Consider the following 16,098-nt stretch of genomic DNA (forward strand, 5'->3'; position numbering starts at 1 on the left):
CTCCTGTGTGCATCTACAATACTCTGAGCTAATGATAACTTTATTTGGATGATGCCCTGGTTTAGGAGAAAATTTTTTTTTGAATTTCCTCCCTACTTCTGTCTATGAGACTGCCTGTATTCTGTAGAGCTCTCATTTTCAGCAAGCTTTTCTTACCATTCATTCTTAGGACTAGACTTCTCAGATACAGTCTGTTTCAATGTCTGCAACACGGACTTTAAACAGCTTAGGTACCAGAAGTAGGCAAACTGAAGCCAAAAGTTTGTTTTGGGCTGCGTTACCTATTTTTGATGCTGTCAGCCAGACCACCACTCTAGAGCATAAGCTCAAGACTTTTTTTTTGTTGCTTTTTCAGCTTCAGTGTGCTATCTGCCAAGCTTAAGGGAAATAACTGATTCACACTGTAGCCAAGTCTCTGTAGGTCTGAAAGATTTCCCTTRGTAATAGGAGTCTTTTCAAGCTTTAATAGCAGTGCACCTGCAAAGGTATGGCATTCCTGTATACTTTGACAGCTGCCAGCAGGAGCTCAGGACATGTTTGCCTTTCCTTTCTCCACTCTTGACTGATCCTTAAATGAATAATGAAAACCATCTTTTGTTAAATCAGAGACCCTAACTTTCACAATTGTTATGACTTATATCAGTTGAAGATAGTGTTAATTCCAGTGATGGGTTTCTGTTAAGAATGAATCTGTTTGAGCTAAAATCCAAACTAAGTTTAGATGGTTTAATTCTTAAGTAGTTATTGCTGTTGCTTAAAGACTTGCATTAACATTTTAGGCCTTATTTCCCTACATGCACGTATGAAACTCCATGCTAGACTGTGTTGTTACTCTCTATATTTCTTGATTTAGTAACTCTGCTTTCCAAAGGGATAGGGAGCGGGTTTTATTATTTTTCTTATGCTCCAGTGGACAGGATACAATGAGAGGCACTCCCCTAAAGAGAATTTAGTTTTAGTGATATGTCAAGCATTGGTTGTATCATGTGAAAATTGAGGTAACCAATCTACAGGAAAAATAAGATTTTTAAAGATGCTGGACTTGAGAACCAACTCTCCAAACCTGTTTAGCATTTTTGCCTATCTCTGAAACTTCATACACATCTTGGGATGGCTCACATCTTTTATGTAATGAATTGAGAGCTGCTTAWGCATAATTCCTTGTAGATCACTAGAATTCTGTATGTGGTACAACAACAAACACATGAAAACAGTGTTAGTTTTTCCAGAGTCTTTCTCAGCAAAATCTGTGACAAATTCCTAATTATCTCTGTCGATCCATCTTCTCGAGTCAAGACTGCATCTTTCAACCAAATTTCAGTGTGTGAAGTATTCCAAGACTGTCACCTGACTTCTTCCTTTTTACTTTTCTTTTGATTGTTTTTCTGCTTTCCAGAGTTAAGTAGACAGTTGTTTCTCAAACTGCAATTGAATAACACAAGGAATAAGACAGTTTTGTCTCACAACTCTGTGGTAGCTGTGCATTTGGCAGGCAATTCATCTCTCAGGCTGCATGTACCTGATTTTGGAAGTACTGCAGGCAAGTATTCTGACCACGTAGATGCAGGACCATGAGTGTGATAGCTCAGGTGGTGGTTGGTTAAGTACCATGGACAGGGTCTCCTCCAAGCGTATGTCCAGACGATTCATTTATCAACATAGCAGACTTCTGCCAAAGTGACTTCATCTGTCAGTTTTTCATGTGGGCAGTTTAGTAGAGCCTTAACCACTTTTCACCTGTCAATATTTATGACTCTTTATCATCCCATACTTCTGAAGCCATTGTTTTTCACATGAGTCTGAGTTGTGGCAGTCTTGGTGTCCCATTGTTTGTGCAATTGTACTCTGTTTTCTCACATCTTACAATAAGTTTGTGCATACTTACTCACCATAGGCTTTTCCRGTCTAAGACTTAATTGGTGTGCTCCCAACCCTTTGGTATATCAATATTTTTAATTAACTTATCTTTGAAATCTTCTGAGAGTAATGAAGACGACAGTGGGACCTGACTGTCCCTGCTTAAGGTTTTATGAATTCAATTTCAATGCTATATTTCCCTAAGTTTATTCCCATTGTGTGAAGTTCTGATTGAATCAATGAAATATATTGGGTAAGAGACTACATTGTTGTATCAACAGAACCAAATCATTCCAGCTGTTCCCTGCTTTTTTTTTTTTTTTTTTTTTTTTTTTTTTTTTGTAGGGGGAAATTCTAAAGATCAGAGCATCTTGCTATAAAATATCAAAATGGGTCATTCAGTGGAACCATTTTACTAGTTGGCTGGTGAATCTTTCAGTAAGTGGAGTTGAGATTGTACCATAGCTCAGTTGGCGTGATCTGCTTACCTGAAAAACATACCTGTTTACACTACCCACTTATAGATCACGTAGCATAACCTGCTGTTATCCACATCTGTCAAACATGCCTTGTGCTTTTTCTGTAAGGTAATATATAACAATCTCTGTTTGAGCATCATAGCTGCTAATCTTTGCCCACCCTGCACAATGGATGTGGCTGATATAACCCCAGTGTGGGTAACTGTCAAATKTTGTTTTTATTATTATTTTGTTTATTTATTTATTTATTTACAAAGAATAACTGTTTACTTTACAACATCGCCAAGAACCAGAACCTCAGTTACTGTTGTTTGGCTGCTATGATTGAACTTTCCCCATTGTTTTCAGAAACTGTAGGAATTTAGGAAATTGTAAGGAGATGAGAATGGATCGAGGCATTTTTCTTTTGTAGGGGAGCACTGGGCAGCCTGGGACTTGTACATGATACTGATAAACACTATTTTGGGGAATTAAAGTTCTGAAGAAGTGTTTTGCATCCCTGAGATGATGCTGAAAGAGGAAACAGACTGGTAACTTCATATCCTGGTTTCTATTGGATGGCCATGACAAACTAGTGTTGATGTGCAGGTTGTAAGTGAAAACAATGATCTGGATTGGGGTGAGAGGGCTAAAATCGTTGCTGGTTGTGTTTTTGTTCTTTGGTAGTTTTTCTTTTTAATTTGGGACCAGACTTCAAAAAGATTTGTCATTATGGATAGTGTCAAACTGTTCTTTGTGCAGATCTGTGTTTATACTACTACATCAGTAGGGTTTCATATGCACAAAAATAACTCATGAGCTTTCAGTTGTACTTGCGTAGAAAACTTGTAAAGTTTGGAACTAAAAAAATACTATCCTTTAATGTTTTTATGCTACTTGCTAAGTATTGTTTTAAAATAAAAATCGTGTGTGACTTAAGTCCTTTTCCCCTCACATTCCGTTGCTCTTTTACAAGTTGGCAAGTATATTTAAAATTTGGCAGATCCCATTTTGAAGGATCAGATAGTTATAGCGGAGTAACACTGCATTAGCTGATGCTTTTTATATCAGAGGATATGGCTCCTGTCTTTAGATGTGTCTTTTACCAGGAGTTTGCAGTGAAAAATCTTTGAAATGGTAGTGAGCTCTTTTTGTATGTTAAACAAAAGTGCAAATGTTACTTTATGGAGCATTTTATAAAGAATACTTAATTTTACAAGACTTTTACCACCTCAGTACAGAAACGAGTAAAATGAAAACAAGCTGTGGGTGACTCTGGAGAAATACACATTCTCTTGTAACCAGCTTAAGTGCATGGACTTGACACACTTGACCATTTGACCATTTATACTCGTATAAATGTTTCGGAGAGAATTCAGCAAGATATGTTGAAAAATGATCTATGCAAATTGAAATTAGATTTAATGCACTTCTGAAAATTTTACCTTTTTTGTAGTATATTTTGATATTTTTTGTAGTGTTTCCATATTACGTTACTGAGCTGATAGAGTGCTGTTCTAGCAAATCTTCAGTGACTTTGTAGTCTAGTTGATGTTCATATTACTTTTAGGCTCAGATATTTATTTTGTGCCAAATACTTATTTTGGTACACTACATCAGTAAATGTTACTTTTTCAGCTTAGCCTGTGTATTTAGTTGTTTTTATTCTGATCAGATACAACCTGTTAATATCTAGGCATTGGACTGTTTTAATTTCTAGAATACACTAAAGAAAAGGATTATTTAGAATATTTTACAATGATCTTTGGACTTTTAATTTGAGCTCCCCAGTCTTCCCCAAAATTATTTCTTTCAGCTCATTTGAACAAGATGTTATGTGTTATATGAATCCATAGCATTTGCAGATTTTGCTGCCTAATATAGCTTCTTCTGTAGCCCTTCTTCTGTCTGCCCAAATTACAGAATCTTCTTGAGAGATGGGCTGAGCTCCTCTAGACTCTTCAAGAACTACCGTTTGGAAAATGGAAAGCTTCTCATACCTAATGGACTAAGTGAGATTTCTTGACTGTTTAAGGAGGTGACTGATTAAGACCACAGAGTCACCTCCTTAGGTGGTCGTTGCTTCGTTAGAGCAAAGTAGCATGCTTTTCACAGTGGACTCTTTGAGCATATTTCTGTGTTTCTTGTTAAGCTGCTCGTGTGGTGTCCCTCCTTTGACTCACTTGGAACTTGTGAAGTTTCTTTTGGATCTGCTTTAGTTTTTTGCTGGAACTGGTGCATCACTGCTATTAACTGGTTCTCTTCCTTCCTAAGTGAAGTGATGGCTGAAGCCCAAACTCTACTACTTCATGTGTTGACAGTTTCAATACTGGAATTTTGCAAAAATCTATTGATTCTAAATCCTGGTAGCTACATGGTAGGGCATAGAAGTTATGGAAAGAAAACTTTGAAGACAGGGCCTGCCTTCTTTCTTCTTGCCAGTCTTTGTAGAATAGTATTTGTGTAGCCATAGAAAACCTTAGCTAAACAGGGAAAAGTCTTTTCCATACTTGATCCCTTGGAGAAGGTCTGTGTATTGATAAATACTTAATTTCTGAAAATGGTATTCATTTCCTCTGGAACTTGTTTTTTTTATTATAATCTTCATCTGCTTGGAAGAATATATTATTTATTGAAATCACTTACTGCTTTGAAAAGCCTTTTTAACTCATTATTATAAAGAACTAGTAAAGCATATAGAAAAGAACTACATTTATGAAGAAGAATCTAGCCACTACTTTTAATTTCAAAGGTGGCTAAAAGGTCACTAAAATAACAAAAATGCCCAAAGTACAATGAGGATTCATATAACAGGCTTTGACAGTTTTATGAGAAAAGTAGGAGCAAATTAAATGTTGTTTGGTTTCTCAATATGTTTTAGAGGCAGTCATAGGAAATAATATATTGTCATTGTGATTTAGTAGTACTGACAATCTAAAATAAAAATGTGATCAGGTACCAACATTTTAAAGGGAAGTATGTTGTATCATGTTGAAGATGTAATGGTAGCAGTAACTCTTAGCTCTGTGTTGGGGCACATGTTTAGGAAGAATGTTTTTCCTCCAGAGGAARAAAGTGCAGAATGCTTTTCCTTTTTTTAATATTCTCTGAGTAACTTATTCCCTTGGAGTTTGGGAGCCCTGCCTAATGTAGTCTGGAATGTGTTTATAACAGTCATCAATTTGAAAAAACGTTTTTAACAGTCTTACCCTTTCTGTATCTTCACAAAAAGGTATCTTCAGAAGGCAATAGAAGTTGTGTGTTGTTTCAAGGATGTTCATTACTACAAATATAACAAATAAGTATTAGAAACCTAGTAAAAGTAGCAGCTTGAATTAAATACCACTTTGAAAAGACCACCAAGCATAGAAAATGGGCCAAAAATTCAGTTTAAGTAGGCAATAGAAAAAGCAATAGAAAAAATGTTTGCATAAATTATTCATTTAGATGCAACAGAGTGTGACTCTTGAGTGTGAAACTAATTAATGAGCAGGCAATTTATAGACTTCTAAGTGCTTGAGCTCTAAAATGCACTATAAAGTGCATAGCCTATAGGTATTGAATTAGTCAACTGTGACACTAAAATGGTGAAAGGTATGGGAAAGACTGGGGAATGATGTAAGAAGACTTTACTGTCTTTAATTGGTAGATGCTGTTTTAGGCAGTTGGCTGTGGGGAAACCGTAAAGAAGCTGCTACAGCCAAGATGTCCCTGTGTAAGAAGGCAATAAGGGTTTATCCAGTCCTTGTTTCGGTTTAATGACCACATAAAATTAGTGTATTTAGGAACCGGAAAGACTAGCCAAATCTTACTAGATTGAAATAAATCACCTCAAGAAGCAATAAAGCTAACTGTTCAACTTCATATTTTAAAACATGTTTTGTGAGGAAAAGGTTGGTGCATGATGCTGAAATTCTTCAGTCATTTTTTGCTGTCTGGATTATAACATCATTTATATTACCTGTCTTACATGTTCTCTTCTAGTTGGCTTCCTGCAGTTTGCAGGTAGCATGATTTGCTCTCAAATTCTTCTGTCATCAAGCAGGATTCTATGGTTTCCAAGATTTTTTTGTTTGTTTTTTTCCCTCCCCTTCCTTCTCCCATTGAGTTGTCCAACTTCACTTGAGTTATTCTTTTGGGTCTGATTTATTTTGGAAATGTGGCTTTTATATCACTGTATCCATCCTCTCTTCTGTACTGTTATTGGCCAATTTCAGTTAAATTTAACAAATAAATCAATAACAAATAAGTAAGATAAATTAGTTCCTAACATGTTTTTGAAACCTGTGGGTTGGCTAGAGGAGAGTTATGTTCTGAGGAAAAAGTACCTCATCATCTCAGCCATCCTCAGAAGCAGTAGCAGCTGGCTGACCAGGCAGCACACAGCTTCTAGTCAATACATAGAGCTGCAAACTGACCGCAGCTGGGCTTTCACTTGTCCTYCTGCCCAGGGTGGAAGTAATGAGTCTGGAGTAAGCACTGGGGATAAATGTGCAGGCCAAAACCTTTCACTAGCTCTAGTCATCTTTTAGAAGATCCTGTTCTGCCCAGCTATTCTACTGTGCCTCGGTCTAGTCAGGGTGGTCTATATGCTGCCCTTAGCCTATTCGTGCTGTTAATACTGAATTGGACACTCTCTCTTTAGTTAAGTGGCTAACGCAATAGTTTTAACATTATGCTRCTGCAAAAACATTGATAATTTCCGTGTTAAACTGAAGGAAGAGGTATGTATGGATTTTGATTTCCTACTGCATAGGCGGCCAGCAAAGCAGTGTAGAATATATTTCCTCTTAAAGTTTTGGTCTCACATTTTCTCATCTTTCTGAAGTTTAAAGTCATTTTGGCCATCATCTTTTGATGGTTTACACCTTACATGATCAAAAACTCATTAATTGCAACAGTAGCTTTGCCAAATGTATGTGGAATTATGTAGAAACCTCTGGACTATGCAAGAAAATAATAAAACAAAGCTATTAAATTTGTTGGGAAAAAATCTATTGATAATTATACTTTGCTTCTCAAAATATCATGGGTTGCTGGAGTGAGAGTATGTCCCTATATAAAGCTATAGCATGCAGAGAACAGGAAAAAAGAAAGCAATGGAGAAAAAGCAAGAGAAGCAATAGATAGGAGTATATAACGGCGGCAAAGGACAGGTGAGTCTGACTTTCCATTTCAATTTTTACCCCTTTGTTCTTGTTTTGTTTTACTTCTATGCACTTTTTTGGGGGGCAACCAATTGTCACAAAATTTAGAAGACTAGATTTAAAAAAGCAGCTATTAGCGTATTGTAGTCTAGAGCTGCAGAAACTGCCCTGAGTTACTAATATTTAACTCATATTTGTAATTCTTTTGTTCCTCTTTTTGATCTTTTTCTGGTAAAAACACATATAGATTAAAAACTGGAGGTTTTTTGTTTACTCAAGTAGTTAGTAACATAGCTGATATTTAAAGCTTTCCTGGAGAACAGTTAGTTGTAACTGAATCTTACTCAATGGATGGCCTACAAAAAATACAAGGAAAAAACTTTAAAATGTGGCATTTTCTTATGATGGACTTCTGCCAGTGAGTCAAAGTAAAACATCAACATAGTGATTAGTGCTTTTAAAGAATAGAGTTAACAGCAGAATCAACTGAAACAGGTTTAAAATTTAAAATGTAGTATTTATTCTAGGTAGTGGCTAGTGTCACCTGTACTTACGGTTGTATAACCCTTCCCATTATAAGGCTTAACTCTTAGTTCATATCTTTTGCTGAACTTCAGGCTGAGATTTTTCAATGCTAGATGTCTGATTTGGGTTGAATTTTTTGAAAATTTCAGCAAAAACAGTTCTGTTCCAAGAATAAGGCTGGTGAAAAGTATGGTATTTTGCTTGTGTGAAAATATTTTGGTGTCCTTTCCCTTTGATGCTCTGGTGCCCCCAAGCTCTGAGGCAGGAATTTGAAACTTGGCAAGATTTCAGCCTTTGTGTTGAAGATGTGCCTTTTGCCTCTCTATAAAAATCTCCTCAAACTTCCAGGCTGGTTTACAAGGCTTTGAAAGATTGCCATTTGCATGGGCTTAATAGGAATTTCTTAACTTCTCTGTAAGTTTCCTTTAGACTCTGTTCACACTGGGAGTCCTCTAGGCAGAGTTGAGCTGGATATTTCATCCCATTTCTGCTACAGATTGTAATCATAGAATCAGTAAGGTTGGAAGGGGCCTCTGGAGATCATCTAGGCCAACCCCTCTGCTCAGCAGGGTCACCTAGAGCACGTTAGACAGGGTTGCATCCAGGCGGGCCTTGAAGATCTCCGGAGAAGGAGATTCCACCACCTCTCTGGGCAACCTGGTCCAGTGCTCTGTCACTCTCACAGGGAAGAAATTCTCCCTCATGTTCAGGTGGAACTTCCTGTGGTTCAATTTCTGCCCATTGCCTCTTGTCCTGTCACACAAGACAGGCTGGGTCTGGTTGCTGACATGAACAACCTCTGTCTTGTATTACCACTGCCTATTTCATTTCATCCTGTTCCTTCTCACTGCTGAAGGACTTGGACTCTTTGAAAAATGAAACTGGCTCACTTGTCAGAAAGAACTTGACTTACTTGGAGGGGAGGAGTTTAGGAGCGTGTGCCTGAGCGTGTGTATAAGCAGAGACAAACTTGATGAAAGCAGAGACTGGACAGTCTAGGTCACATTAGAGAGAAAATGCAGAAGGATATTGTGAGTGATTCTGGAACAAGGACTAGCAGGCAGGGATGAGAAAGAAATAAGGATGGATCAAAGACAAATTGATGGGATGGAGTGGAGCAGATTGTTATACTCTTAGGGAAATGGGGTAGAACAGTCTTTATCAGAGTGGATAGCCTTCCAAATCTTTAGCAGAACTGCTGATCTCTGGATCACTACTTTGGTCACAGAAAATGTGCATCATATTGGCAAAACATCCCTCCTCTTTCCCCTTCTGGGGGATGCTCCTAGATAAGAATTCTTAGTCTATTTTTAAACTTTAGTAGTTGAGTGGGTCTTGTGGCTTTAACTATTCTGTTGAACTGTATGGGCATCAATCTTTTTAAAAAACCTGTTAAATTGTATCCAGAGGAAGTTACATTACAGGAATGCTATTTAGGTGGCCAAAATCGAGAGTGTTTTGGTGGTGGTGGTGTTTTTTAGCATTTAAGTCTAGCTAACTCAGACTTCTTGCATTTATGTGTAGTAGTACAGTCTCTGATTACATCACAGGACTTTGAGCAACTTCTTCCAAGAAGCAATTATTTCATTGGAATGGTGAAAAGGGTCAATTATGAGGATGAGTCCAGGGTTTGAGCAGTGAAGGATATGTATTCATCTGTTACAGAATTTGGAACATGTGCAACAAGTGAAGCGGAAGAGATTTCAGGAATAGAAAAGGATGGCTTTGTGGCTAAGACAATTGAATGCTGCTTGAAGAGTTGTGAGCAATCTGTGCTTTAACCATGGTGTTTTTACATTATACATTTAGATAGCAGTGTTCATAGGTGGCAGCTCATATGTTCTGAATGTTACAGTGACTGATTTAAGATGAATTTGCAGAATTGTTGAACAGTGAAACTGCAAGTGAATTTAATGGGAACTAAACATCATATAAAATACTAAAAACTTTAAAAATCAGGTCCAGAATATCTCAGATCTGACAACTGAAACTAAGTGATATTTTGATCTAAACATTGTTCTCTGTTTTTACTGATGTAGAAATTAGCTAGAAATTACTTGTCCCATAACTATGGAAGGGCTCAGGAAGAAACTGATTGCCTTTCTAGCAGAACTGGAAAATAATATGCTATAAATAAAGCATTTGGCCACTTCCCGTTGATCAAGGTTGAAACAAAACATTGATAAGTATGTTCTTAAAGACTGTATCCTGTTACAGTAAGGAGCACTTAGTAAAATTACATTGGCAACTTTTATAACTTTCAAGAGATTATCTTTATGACTCTAATAATCCTCTTAAAATAAGTGTGACTTTTCTGTGTGGATGTAATATGCATCCAACTTCCTTTTGTACAAGCACTTAGTTTTGCTGCTCCCTTGGGATCTCCTATGGTTCTGGAGGTGGAGTCATAATTTTCCTGTTAGCAATTTCTGTAGCAAGAAGGGGTGCAAATCTGAACTAATGGGATCTGTCTAAAACTGAGAGTGTCAACCTATAGAAGGTGATGTATTTTTGTACCGTGTTAATTACACTTGGATCAGTGTAGAATGGATTGAAAATTTTTGATCTTTGAAAGTTTGGTTACCTATAATCTCTGTAATTCTTTTCAAAACTGTAAGGCTTTTGTCATAGTACTATAGGAATAAAATTGGTTCCTATTAATCTTATCCTTCCTATGTAGTACAAAGAATACTGCTCTAAACAGTTGACTGCTACCCCACCATGATAAATTTCCCTATGTAAGATTGCTTCAACAGTGCATCATTTATTTCACTTTGTAAAGCCAGCTGTTGCCTGCAGTGTAATATGGGAAAGAAAGAAAGAAAAAAGTGTAGTGAGGATTTTTTTAAAGGGATAGGGTTACACAACATAGCAGCGACAGGATGTTGCTGGAAGTCTAGAGGCCGCAGGAGACCATGACTCCATTTTGCTCCAGGAATGAAATGCTCTGCTGGTGGGTCTAGTGAGTGTAATGCTTTGGAAAGTGTGCAGCAGTGGAGAGAAGCCTCTCTTAAGGTGAAGGAATCTGAGTCTCCCTTCCTTTGTCCCTCCCTCCTTCTTCACCCTTATTTTTGAACATTAGAAAAGCACTCTTGGGTCACTTGCTCACAGTGCTTGGTATTGCTTCTGAAACAATAGAACTCATGTAGGTCTTCTGAGAGTTTCAACAAAGGCAAGGCTTTTAAAGCATTTGACAGGATGTTTGTTATGCAGTATTTTCAGGAGAAAGATGGGAACTGTGAGCTGCTCACAGCGTAGATCTTCCACAGAGGAAACAAGCTACAAGGAGGAGAAAGTCTTTCCTTAGCTGTGTGAAATCCACTTCCTCGTGGAGAACTGATTTTTTTTTTTTTTTTTTTTTTTTTTCCCCCAATACTTCTCCTGTTCTCTGCTCTTCCATATGTGTTTTGAGCTGTGGTTTGAAGTTGAGTAACTAACTTTTATTTAAAGCTGTTACCGCACTTCTGCATAACATCTAGCTTGATTTCAGTCTGCTGACATGTCAGTGAGGTGAATTAAAATTAACAAAATTCTATTGCAGTTTCATTTGACATCAGTTTCTGTAGGATTAGAATTAAAAAAGGAAAAACTAATCATACTGCACTTCTTGTGTGAAAGTCAAGACAAAATGGACCTTAGGATGCAGTTAAATGGCTGTGCAGTAATATTAATTGGCCAGACAGTGTCTGACACATAGGCAGTTATCTGGTGATATGAAGCCTGTGAACTAGCCTGTATTTTTCTTCTGTTACCTTCTATGTCAGCTTCTGAAGAGCAAAAGCAAATGGAACTCTAGTCAAACTGAGTTGTATGCAATTACAACAGCAGTAAATTAGCTGCAAGTCTTGCACTGTATTATTTCAAATTCATTTGGAAAATAACTAATCATGACCCATGAGAGACTGTTCTGTGAAACTTGTTTAATACGTGATCATTTATATTAAGTATGTTAATTGTTCCTGAATGTTTTGCTTTCTTTTGTCTTGTTTTTGACAGCAACTTGAATTAGTGGAACCAAGTGGTTGGATTCATGTTCCTTTAACAGATGCTCATAAGAAGCCTATTCGCACATTTATGATTCAGATAGCTGTTCTAGCTAATCACCAAAATGGAAGAGACACTCACATGAGACAAATCAAAGTGTACACGCCTGTGGAAGAGAGCTCTATTGGTAAATTTCCTAGATGTACAACAATTGATTTCATGATGTATCGCTCCATAAGATGAACTTTCTTAATGAGAAACAATAAAAGGAAATCTTCTTGATGACAGTATCATTGTTTAAATATTCTAATATTTAAAATCAGACTTTTTTAAGTGTGACTGTGTGTTTACATTTATACTTTGTATAATTTTGAAATAAAAAGTCTTATGTTACAGTATTTTGTAGTCTCTAACTTTTCATTACTTTGCTTGGAGTCTGCAGATGTCCTTGGACTGTTTGGGTCCACCAAACCGCCGCCCCCCCCCCCCCCCCCCCCAAAAAAAAAAAAAAAAAAACTCAGGCTAACTGAAATCAATAACTGATCTGATACAGTGCTTAGTCTTTTGTCTTTTTTCCAGGCAATTTGTTTACTTAATGATCATGTGTGGGAATAATTGGTTATGTATTGCTACTTTTTATTCCTTTGCCCCAAAGTTTTTCTTTTTGAAGAGCATTCAGCTTGAACAGGCATAGTTTATAGATATTACCTGTCATTCATCTGCCCTTGCTTATGGTAAGTAATGTGTTCTATCTTTTTCTGTGCATTTTTTGATTACTTTTTTTTTCTGCTTTAATATCTCTCTTCATTGAGTTAGCCTTCTGTGCAACTGCAAAGGAGATGATAATCAAATGATAAGTGGATCTTTCCAAACTCCTCAGTATAGTATATAGATCAATATAGAAATGTTGAGTGTTTAGGTTGACTTGGCAGTTGTAGTACAACAGGAGGAGACTTAGGAATGCAGCAGCACCATTCCTGATGGTTTATTTCACTGTATTTGTGGCGGCTGGTCAAACAACGATAACCTCCTCCAGAGGAGGAAAGAAGACAATAAGAGAGAAGAAATGGAAGGCTGACAATGGTGAGAACACAGCTGTTGAAAACCTTTATATACTTAATGAAGTAAGCTATGTTTATTGAAAAGTTTTGACCTTTGGTTAAACTCCATAGTTTTAGGAGGATAATTAAAATGTATTTTTCCTGCTAATGTACCTTTTAGAGAAGTCAATGACTAAGCTGAGTTTTCTGTTAAATGTCGATTCAATCATTTCAGGAGTACATAGCAGTGTAGWGTGTCATAAAGTAAAGGCAGAATCAACAACAGAAGCTGATTGAACTGATGCTTTTCACCAATCTGTCCAGTGGATTATATAATACCATATCAAGAAGTTGTTTTATGTTCCGTTCACTTGTTTGAAGCAGAGTTCTGGTTTGTTTTTCTTTTGATGCACCACTTTGCATTTTTATCTCTAGGCAGAAAATATATTCTGAATTTATCTGGTTATTGTTCCCCTTACTCCTGCTCTGCCTCAGTGCACTTTATTTCTTGACCTTTAAAGAGATGTTCCTGGTTTTGCTGCTTTTCAAGGGCTCTGCACACATGCAGGATAGGTGCCAGGGTTTGTCTCCAAAATGCAAAATTCTTAAGAATGGAGTTGAATTAACTGAATTCCAGCCTGACTACATAACCTACTACCCTGGACTTGCTGGGGCTTTTCAAGTGGATGTAATAACCTTTGCTGTCTATACTAAACTGAGTGATATTAAGCTTTACTTGGGGAGGGGAACTGCACTTAAACTGTATATAAATTTCAAATTATATGCAATCTCTTATTAAATTTTAAGGTGTACTTGGGTCTGTAGAGGCTAAGAATGAAGTTGCATGGTATTCTTGTATCAACAGCAGATTCAATCTGAAGTTAAAATACTCCAGTGTTTCGTTTCTACTTTTTTTTGCAAGAAGTTACCATCTCCATAGTGTGCTTTTGCAAATGCTTCTGTAGCTGTTCTCTAAAATTAATCTATGGAATCATTGGATCATTGGGCCTTTAAAATATATCTATTTTAATTATTGTGTGGAAGAAAGTAATCTGTAGTAAGAATACAAGAGTGAGCAGTGGCTCATGATGAAGAAGGGTGTATATTAAAAGGGAGAATGCAACTGGTAAACTCTTCAACCACTGCCAACAGAGTCGTAAGATTTCATTGGGCATGAAAGGCGACACAAAACTACAAGCTTGTTATTGCACTTTTTTATCTTTCTCTTTGATATTTAGTATTACTGCAAACAAGTGCAAGGACCATTCTAAATTCAGCCTAAATCTTTTGTATGTTGTGTTTTATAACACAACATATGTACTTGTCTGCGCAAGTACATTTGTTTTTGTAACATTTTTAGTGATTATTTGCATAAAGAGTGCTGATTTAAGTGATGAGATCCTAGAGGATTGTGTCTACTTGAATTAGGATAAACAAACTAGTCTGCCAAAATATTACAGAAAGTTACTGCACGTACATTGTGCATAGCTTTTTTTTCCCCCTTTTTTTTTTCAGGTGTGCAGTTCTGTGGGATCTTAGCACTTAATTCTGGTGCTTATTCGTGTAAAATTTCTCATTTTTAAGTTTAACCATAAAGCATAGTGATTTCCCAAAGATTATCTTTAAACTAGATGCCTATTTGGAAGTTTTCAACAAGTTCTGTGAAGTAGATGACTGCTAATCAGGGCAAGTCTGTAAGAGCTTGAATGTGTTAACTTTGCAGTGGAAGAGCTCATGGTAAGAGAAACATACACAACTGTACATTCTTATATAAATAATACTGATGAGTATTAGAACAATTTTGGCATTGGATTTCTCATGAATTTGCGGTTTTCTCATGAAAACAGGAATATTTTAGCTCAATACTCACTTGTTTTTCATAATCACTTCCTTCTCAGTCTGAAAAGAAGCTCCTTAGCATCCTTTAACAATATCTTACATTCAGAATTTTCTTAGTTGAGTTTTACTCACTCTTTCTCTACCTGCACATCTTAACTTCAGAAAGAGATAAGCCCCTATCACAAGACCTTTCCAGTAGACTCATGAATAAATCCTCAGATTTTATATGTATTTGGACATAAAGCTTGTATTCTCTTTACATTAGCGATCCTCTCCAGCTGGAGACTAAGATTATAATGGATGTTTCTTTGCTATTACTATAGCAATATCAACATCTGATAATTTACCAAGCARCAACTCTTTAAGCAACTGAACCTATGGAGCTCAGCAAGTTTGTTTTTCAGATGTTAGGGAAGTTCTCGAAGTTGGATGTCGAGAGTAATACTATTATGGAGAAGGGGACCCAGGAGGCCACCTGTGTTGCATCATGCTCTGTTGTGGCCCTAGCTTAAAACATTTGATACTTTATAGTACTTTGTGACTAATATCAAAAATGGAGGGAACTACCAAGTTATTTGTAGGAGACTAGGAAAACATACATTCTCTTTCTTAACTTGGAATTCTCCTATGCTTCAGTAAACTAAGAATTGGAACCCCATCTCTAAAGTTGCTTTGCATTTTTTGAAAACATCCTCCAGTAACTGACTGAGTAAGCACTTGTTTACTTTTCTTCCATGAAAGTCAGTGGAAGAGTGCTCATTCATTTCAGTGTTTTGGATTCGGTTATTTTGCATACTTAATTAAAGGTACCTTTTAAGTTGTCATTGATTTTTCTGTTTGTGAAGGCTAAGTCCTAGGCTTTCAAATTTTTGTTGTAATTTCACTTGCAGCATTGTCTTAGATTGTCGATGTTACTTCTATAAGTTGGCTCTTAGTTTCATTTACTAAAGAAATTTTTCCATTTTGCATTTGTATACTTTGCTATATTTTAAAAAAAATTTTTTTAATCGCAGAGTGCACTATAGCTGAGTAGCTGGCAGTTTTCTAACTTCAAGCAACCTATAAAAATAGGTCCTGAACTTGCGTTAAATTACAATATCAAAATCAAAATTACAGAGCAGTTGAGAAATGAGATGTACAAATCATCTTATTTTTAACTTGTGCATTGTTCTTTTTGTTTCTTTGTTTTCCCATGTACCTGAAACATTGTCTTTCATTATTGCAATAGGCAGCTAATTATATAAAATT

At 36.6% G+C, this 16,098-nt stretch overlaps 1 protein-coding gene across 1 annotated transcript in view; it reads left to right on the top strand.

Moving 5' to 3' along the window:
* The window catches only part of ANAPC10 (anaphase promoting complex subunit 10), a 41,509-nt gene extending 29,248 nt beyond the window's left edge, over nt 1-12,261 (top strand). The window contains exon 5 of the mRNA XM_085313203.1: nt 11,984-12,261. Coding sequence (XP_085169329.1) covers nt 11,984-12,214 — 231 coding nt within the window. The 3' untranslated portion in view covers nt 12,215-12,261. The remainder of the gene's footprint in view (nt 1-11,983) is intronic.
* Nucleotides 12,262-16,098: the final 3,837 nt, after the last annotated feature.

This window comes from Rhea americana, unplaced genomic scaffold (assembly GCF_003343005.1).
Source record: "Rhea americana isolate MKP2758 unplaced genomic scaffold, rheAme1 scaffold_38, whole genome shotgun sequence".
Classification (NCBI taxonomy): domain Eukaryota; kingdom Metazoa; phylum Chordata; class Aves; order Rheiformes; family Rheidae; genus Rhea; species Rhea americana.